General features: G+C 40.4%; 1 protein-coding gene and 3 non-coding genes across 4 annotated transcripts; all 4 read left to right on the forward strand.

The window, feature by feature from the left end:
* The first annotated feature begins 1,251 nt into the window (after positions 1–1,251).
* Positions 1,252–5,857, forward strand: rpl13 (ribosomal protein L13). The gene is made up of 6 exons (XM_053423765.1): positions 1,252–1,298; positions 1,739–1,856; positions 3,233–3,374; positions 4,606–4,779; positions 5,197–5,253; positions 5,655–5,857. Exons 2-6 carry the CDS (start codon positions 1,753–1,755, stop codon positions 5,811–5,813), a joined length of 636 nt encoding a protein of 211 aa, XP_053279740.1. The 5' UTR covers positions 1,252–1,298; positions 1,739–1,752; the 3' UTR covers positions 5,814–5,857.
* On the forward strand, positions 2,231–2,311 carry LOC128445981 (small nucleolar RNA MBII-202). The gene has a single exon (XR_008339534.1). It is a non-coding gene; the product is annotated as a small nucleolar RNA MBII-202 (small nucleolar RNA).
* LOC128445984 (small nucleolar RNA MBII-202) lies at positions 4,412–4,492 on the forward strand. Its single transcript, XR_008339535.1, has one exon. It is a non-coding gene; the product is annotated as a small nucleolar RNA MBII-202 (small nucleolar RNA).
* On the forward strand, positions 5,431–5,508 carry LOC128445973 (small nucleolar RNA MBII-202). Its single transcript, XR_008339531.1, has one exon. It is a non-coding gene; the product is annotated as a small nucleolar RNA MBII-202 (small nucleolar RNA).
* Positions 5,858–8,541: the final 2,684 nt, after the last annotated feature.

The raw sequence follows: 8,541 nt of genomic DNA on the forward strand, positions 1-8,541 counted from the left end.
TAATGTTAAGGGAACATAAATCAGAAGCTGTTGACTGTTTTCATTTTATGACTATTGCTAAAAGCATTGCACGCAAGAAATGTCTTCTTCTCGTATAATTATCTCTGAGGTATTTATGGTCCCTTCATTATGTCAGCAGACTACACAGCAGCTCTGGAGCATGCAGAGAAACAGGTTCAGACCGAGCACATCAAATACTATATATATACAAACATATATATATATATAATTAACTGGGAGAAATTCCTGGAACCAACTATGACAAATTGTTGGAGATTCTCACCCTCTTCATAGCAGGCTTTATTAATAAGTGCAGGATATATATGATCTTAAGCTGGAGTATGATTTTATTCTCAAATGTCGCAAATGGCAGGCACTGATTGATAAGGCAACCATAGACAAATCAGTCTATTGACACACATAACAATAATTTGAAAGCTGCTTTGCCTTTTTAACCTACTACAATTCAGCACTTCATTTAATTTCAATTAAACAAGTGATATTACTAATCAATGTCTGTTTACAATAAGCCTACTAACTATGATCTAAAAATATGTGGTCAAGCCTACTGCTGATTCTTGATATTTGGTGAGAGGCGACATCTAGTGGCCAGGACAGAAAACACAATACTTACAGCAGGCCCACTCATCTCCAGAACACAGAATATATCTCAAACTCAATTACCATCGACTTTAGTTTGCAGAATACACCTCAGGTGCAATGATACGCTCACAGACGTCTGAATCTTTAAGATTTTAAACCGAATGTATTTAAAACTTTCACAATATAGTTTTATTATGATCTACAATAATGTATCGAGGCTTTGCAATTCTACAGTTGGGTCACGATTATCGCCAAAAATCCATGGAACACATAAAAGCCACAGATACAGGGGAAACTAAATCAAATTCACATTGTAACAATAAGAAAAGGCACCAGAAAACTGAACGTGTTTCCTTGAATTGAGACAAAGATGAATGAAGTGAATTGAAAGTGTTATTATCGTGGTTTTACTCAAATTACCCATTTCTATTCCCCCCTGTTCTATATGTTTTCTTTATGTGTCCATAATATGTGCAAATGTCCAAACATTGAACAGTCTGAGATATTTATATTCCGCTCTTATCAAATACAGTGATTCATCTTTACGTGTTTCCGGGTCGTTTTCGTGGGCCGGGTTGCTCTTTTAAACACTCTTTGGCAACACGTCTGTTCTCCTATTGGCTGGCTCACACATATCCCACAATCCACCGGATGACAACTTCCTTTTTCCCTTCGGCCATTTTCCTCCCTCGTAGGTACGAAAATCTCTCCCCACATATTTCGAACTAATCTGAGTCAATCCTTGTTATTTCATCCATGGTTGTTAATTCCACTTACAGCTGTAAATAGTGTGTTTCTTCCCCTTTGAAATAAGGTGATTATTGATGTAGATGTCCTCGTTGTTTAGCGGATAAGCGTCTGCTTTAGCAGCGATGCTCGGACAAGTGTGTGTGACTGTTAGCATAGCGGCTACAGCCCAGTGGTTTTAGCGTTAAACTTCAATAATGTATTTAAACGCTGAACCGACCACATCAAGTAATGGTGGATTAGCAAATATCACTAAATGTATAGTGTAACGTCACCTTATAGCCTAGCTCACCGGCTAGCTTAGCATCTCAGACCTAGCTCCGTGAAGACTGAGCTAGAGGTGTGTTTCGGCATGACGCTCAGCTCACGTTCCTGTGCTGTGTTGCAGGGAAGTAGGCAGCCATGGCCCCCAGCCGGAATGGAATGATCCTGAACCCCCACTTCCACAAAGACTGGCAGAAGAGAGTGCGCACCTGGTTCAACCAGCCCGCCCGGAAGATCCGCAGGTGAGAGCAGCCTGCTGCCCTGGGACAGAAGGGATGCTAACAGAAGCTAACGCACCTCCACAGCCACTTCTTGGTTTACTTGTGTTGTCTTGAGTTGTTAGTGTTGATTCATAAATGGGTTACAATTGAGTGCTTTTATTTGAACATTTAACAGGCTATTAAAATGCCAGATGATATCATGAGAAGGTTCCCTCTAGTAACAACAACACATAATTTTGTGATGTGTATGTCAGTGAGTTCGTAAAGTAAATGCTGACTTGGAGCATTTTCAAATGGAATAACGAAATGCCTGCACCAACATGTTGTTGGGGACATGTGGCCGAATAAATCATTAATATAAGAATCATATTTTATTTACCACTGTAGCAGTCAGATGATGACAAATCTCCGGAATCTCTGCATATGCTTGATGATACGTTGAACCCCTTTTCTGATGACTGTTGTAGTAACTCAAAAAGAAAAAAGCAATTTGACCAAATCAACCAACTGGGCATCTCTTGTGTTGTCTTGAGACCAAGGGACTGCATCCATCAAGATAACAAGCTAATACGAATTCATTTCGAGATTTAAACTTTATAATAACCATTTATATTAACTGAAAGCACATGCTGTTGTGATTATGACACTGACAAGTAGGGATGCAAGTAACCTGTAAGTTCGTTATCATTATATTAAGTGTTATCAAAGTCAGGGCTCCTCCTAACCTTCAGCTCCTACAAGGGCTTTTCAAATGTAGTGAATGTTCACCTTGCCTGCAGACATCAGTTCTCCAACTGTTGCTTTATTCCCTTTGTCAGTTTTGAGGCACATACTCGAATACACACCAAGCTTTACATGATTGTTTAAGATTAAGCTTGTTGTTCTTGCATGTGCAGCATTTTAAATGGAGGGGAATAATGTATTCAGGGGGTTTTAGATCAAGAGATGTCTGGTTCAAGTCCTGCATCACTAATGCTCTGTGACTGCTGCACAGAATGTAATGATTGTCATTTAACAGTTGGGGAGTTAGTTGAAGTAAAAAATAGTGGATGAGAAACAAAATTGTGTAATTGTGTCCGATAAAAGCACAAATTATTTTCGGCGTCATTGCTTGATATCTGAATTTTAAATCTCAAATCCTTGTATACGTTAAATGCAGAAAGTAGGACATGAGCCTCCTTAATCTTGGTTGTTTAATCGGTTTTATCTTGTATGCATGTTCACTAACTCATTGGCTGCAAATGATTTCAATGAGCTGCTTTGCTTTTTGGAACTAGCAGGTTTCAATCAGTAATCTATGTTGTATCTACTTGTATTGTTCCTGAGGCTTTTAGTTACTGTAGGTTCTTAGTTTGTGGGACTGAAAGGGCTTTACTTATGAAGATATCTTTCCACAGGCGTAAGGCTCGTCAGATTAAGGCCCGTAACATCGCCCCCCGTCCTGTCGCAGGACCGTTACGGCCGCAGGTTCGGTGTCCCACGATCAGGTACCATACAAAGGTTCGTGCCGGACGTGGCTTCACCCTGGAGGAACTCAAGGTAATATATTGCAGTTGTCTGTCAAAGATTTATTTACCTGCAATTCATTCTTTCCACTTTGTCCTAAATTGGACAGTTAAACTAAAGAAAATTAAGTCTAACTAACCATAATCTGTATTGAAACTTATTTTCATGCCAGCCTCACTGAGATACTAAAACCTTGAGTCAAACAATTTGATCTCCGCCTCAAAAGTATTGACAACTAGAAAGCAGGACAAGCTCAACCTTTTTGTGATGAATCATGCATCTCTCCCAAACAAAAACCTGCAGTTGCAGAACATGATGTGCAGCTCAAATACTTGATGTTCTTGCCAGAGTACTGCTGTGCCTCTCCTCCCATGTACTCGCCTGATGTGGGAGGCAGGCTAAATGAGTACTACTGTGCAGCACCCCACAACATGTGGACTAGTTTATTGTTTTCCTTCACATGTAGTCTCTTAAAGGAGTACGTTTTTTTTAATAAAATGTAAATAAATTCAATGTTAAGACCATATCACCATGAATAATAACCATTAAGATGACTATTTAATTAAGAGGGGGGAATGCCAAACACCCATGTCTGTTGTAAACAACTATCCCCAGTTCAGACCTAAATCCTCAGCATCAGCCAAATTTGTTTAATTTGATAATGGGAAAAATGTTGACACATGATATTTGTTACCATTAGGAGATCAGGATATGATATCACTACACTACTATACTTTACTATAAAACACTGAGCTTGAGTTTATTTGGTTAAAGTGTTGAATCATTATAAATGGGTTACAATTGAGTGCTTTTATTTGAACATTTATCAGGCTATTAAAATGCCAGATGATAACATGAGAAGGCTCCCTCTACTAACAAGGCTTCATTTTGTGATGTGTATGCAAGTGAACTCGTAAGGTAAATGCTGACTTTGAGCATTTTCAAATGGAGCTTTGTCCTGTATAAATGTAGAATAACGATATACCTGCACCAACATGTTGTTGGGGACATGTGGCTGAATAAATCAGAAATATGAGAATCTTATTTTATTTACCACTGCAGCAGTCAGATGATGACAAATCTCCGGAATCTCTGCATATGCTTGATGATACGTTGAACCCCTTTTCTGATGACTGTTGTAGTAACTCAAAAAGAAAAAAGCAATTTGACCAAATCAACCAACTGGGCATCTCTTATTGTGTGGTAGGCAATAAATCTGAAGTTATAGTTTGTTAATCCTAACGTGCTGTGCTTTGCTCTACAGGCAGCTGGCATCCACAAAAAGACAGCCCGCACCATCGGCATCGCTGTTGACTCCCGCCGTCGTAACAGATCCACAGAGTCTCTTCAGGCCAACGTGCAGCGTCTGAAGGAGTACCGCTCCAAGCTCATCCTGTTCCCCAGGAAGGCTTCAGCCCCCAAGAAGGGAGACAGCACTGTAAGTTTGTCTCTTGTCACAAAGTAATGTTGTGGATTCAGAAACTCAATCACTCTTACAGACTTTATTAGTGGTGAAAATGAATGCTGAGTTTTCTGAGATGGTTTAAATTATTCTTTAAAGGCATCAGGAGAGAATCATCTTAATTGTGGTGTTTGGCTGTTAATGAAAATAAATCAAAAAAAATGTTTAGTTTACTGGAAAAACAGACTAACCCAACTTTACCATGCTTTACATATCTTAACTACAGTAGGGAAATCTGTAACTCGGTGAAACTGTTGAGCTCTTCTTTTTGGCATTTGCACACGATCCTAGCTTGTGTTCTAATGGTTTTTTTTCTGAATTGCCTCAAGTTCTATTACTTTGTACTCATTTTGGTGATGTTTTTGAAGAACTAAAAGTTTGTTATCTTTCCAGGAGGAGGAAGTGAAGATGGCCACTCAGCTCGCTGGGCCACTCATGCCCATCAAAACTGTAAGTTGCTATCTCTACAAGATTTTATTTGAACCTTTTGGAAAGATGAGGGGTTGGGGTCGTGAGCTCAGGAGATGGGTCTGGGTCGTCCACTAGGTTAATAATCTGCCTCTTACAGGCCTAACTCTCCTTAGCCGGATACTGATCCCACACACACAATGTGTGCAGCAGTCAGATGATGACAAATCTCCGGAATCTCTGTATTTCCTTGATGAAACATTTGAACCTATTTTCTGATGACTGCTTTTTAGAAATCCAGCTAGAAATTGAAAATAGTCATGTTCCAAAATTGATTTGTATCATTTCACTTTCACGTGGGCTGGATTTTGTGATTTTTGTGTGAGACAATTGTTGATCACTGAAGGAAAATGACATGAGGTTTTTGTTTTTCCCCTCTTCAGATCCACAAGAAGGAGAAGGCCCGAGTTATCTCCGAGGACGAGAAGAACTTCAAGGCTTTCGCCAGCTTGCGTATGGCCCGCTCCAATGCTCGTCTCTTCGGCATCCGTGCCAAGAGAGCCAAGGAGGCTGCCGAACAGGACGTGGAGAAGAAGAAGTAAAAATAGTCCCTATCGAACTTTGCAAAATAAAGTGTTCAAAAAGATCAATGTGAAAATGTCGTGATTTAGATCTGGTGGATTGGCAGATGGTGGTTTTCACCATCTAGTCATTGACTTGATGGAATAGAGCCATTTTACTGGGGCTTAAATATGGAGACTTATAAATACTGGCAAAGAATAGAAGTGTCTGTTCAATGCCTGGATCACATTAATACACTTATCAAGCAACATTCAAGTGAAAATCCATCACCTTGACTCAAACACAAGTTTCTTCAGTACCTTGACACATGGCACAGCAGTGTGGGTCTAACTAAGACACTGAATGACAGCTGATGTGAACAGACACTTTCCCAGAAGACATCTTGACTTTTTACAAGAGCACAGATGCCACAATAGGTGTGTTCTGTTCCAGTGTCACACTCTTCCACAAACCTGAAGCAGCTAAATAAATATCCAACCACGTTAGATTTTATTACTTCAACGTTGTGAAATTCTCTACTGGGGAAATTATCTATACACCAATCAAATCTCATCTACGTCGGAGCTAAACTGCCTGTGAACTCGCACATTAGATTAATCACTATATATTTACGACAGTAGGTGGCACTAGAGGCACAAAAGGTATCTCGTTAATGTAGATGTAAGAGCATTGAAAAGTGTGTGTGGGGGGGTGCTGATTACATGAGAAATTGTACAGTCACTTTGACAAAAAGAGGTTTCTTTATTTGAGGGAACATGCCTAACTGAATTCAAGCTTGTTAATGCTAACACTTTATACATCTGGTCAACAGTCTGAACATTAGAATATTAAAATATAAGTTTCATTAGCCACAGCAATTTAACATGGCTTTAGTGGAGCAGAAGAAGATGACAATCAGCACCTCTTCTGCGCAGGTCAGGGAGAAAAAAAAACTGACTCCAGTGTGAATATTTTAACACTGATCCACTACACAAGGGTGAAGCTGGAATTTAATTTTAATAGAGAAAGTAACATGCTGGCCGACACAAACCCAAAGATAAACATTGCTTTATCACAGGTTCTGCACATTTCCAAACAATGTGCACATAAAGGGTGTGCTGCGTTCTGATGAGATGAATTTAATGAATACAAGGGGGAAAGAGAAGCTCCTATTGAGTTCAATTTGAAAAAACAATCTATCAGAATTTTTATTGCCATGTATATTTCCACATACAGGAAATTGCCTGTGTGGTTGGTGCACTGTACAAACTATAAAAACAATATATACAGTAAGAGTTATGGGCACGTGCGGTTCTAAGGTGCAGATATTGGTGATAATGCCAATAATATATAGTTATAAATTATGTGCGGGGGGGGTCAGCAGAGTCAGTGTGATGCAGGGGGCTTGTTTGTGAGCCCCACGGCCATAGGGAAAAAACTGTTCAGGTGACGCAAGGTTTTAGTCCTGACATTTTTTTAAAAGTGCGGGTTCAAAAACGGTCCTCAGGACGTGGTGTGAGACAAAATGCCCTTGTGTGCTTCTCCTTCAGTGTCGGTCTCTGTCCCAACAGTCTGAATACAAATAAATAATTCAGTTAATGAAGGTGAGTGGACAGTCGAGTCTTTAGAACAGGAAAGATGGATATAGCAGAAACAAGGACAAAATACTGTGGTATTCAAACCTTATTATTTCTATTTACTTTTACATCCTCCACGCCAGATTGACGAGGTTGCATGTGAGCTGCAGCGTCAGCTCCACTTATTGTATGTATCATGTTTACTCTTCCAGATCTTTTTGAGCCCATTTGTAGGTCAGTAAGGCAAATGAAACGACTGCAGAGGAGACTCCTGGAGATAACGTTTCAATTCGAAGGTGAAGAGGCTGCTGAAACCCAAGCTCCGGGATTGATTCCTCCTAATGTGCCTCCTACAGCTATCACCAATGTGAAGAACGTAATCAATACAGCTTTGGAAAAACGCACAAAAACGAACCTTTGCAGGAAATACACCTTGAGTGAGAGGAGCTGCTGACACAGTGCAGCTTGAGAGTGTGAAGGGTGCAGCAGGCCGTGTGAAGAGTTGTCTCCTGCTCTGGTATCGTACATGCAGCGTGGCCAGCAGCACCTATAAGTGAACTGGGAACATGAGGATGGAGAAGCAGTGGAGAGAATGTGAATAGGTAATCCATGTGTAAACGAAGGGAACGTCCTGGGAGGTTGTTCAGCAGCGGCAGCAGATGGCTGTTTGGAGCTGTGACGTTATAGGGCTCAGGTGTGTGCCCTGGAGCAGACGCTTCCTCTGAAGGCCCCCAGTGGAAGAGGCAGTAGGGGTAAGAACTGTAGGAGAGGAGAAGACTTAACGGGTTAGTTCACCCAGAAATGAAGCTAAAATCCTGTACAATTGAGGTAAATGGAGACAGATTATTCTAGGTAAAAAAACATTTAATGCCCCCATTCTGCTCCTGTGGTGTCGCACCCAAGTGTTCATAAGCCCTGACATTTACATGTGACTCAAAACGGCGACGTTTGCACATAGGTTTTTAGCCTTAATGTCCTCTGATATCCTCCTGGAGCTGCATCTGCGTGTGGATCACAGCGGACATGAAGGCTAAAAACTTTAGGTAAATTACCTTTAAATGTCAGGGCTTGTTGATTCTTGGATTCCACCACAGGAGCAGTATGGGAGCATTTCATGTTTTTTTTCTGTTATGTCACATGTGAGGAATCTGTCTCTATTTACTTCAAACGTATCTTATTTGGCTGCAACGCT

This window comes from Pleuronectes platessa, chromosome 1 (genome assembly GCF_947347685.1).
Source record: "Pleuronectes platessa chromosome 1, fPlePla1.1, whole genome shotgun sequence".
NCBI classification, from domain to species: Eukaryota; Metazoa; Chordata; class Actinopteri; order Pleuronectiformes; family Pleuronectidae; genus Pleuronectes; species Pleuronectes platessa.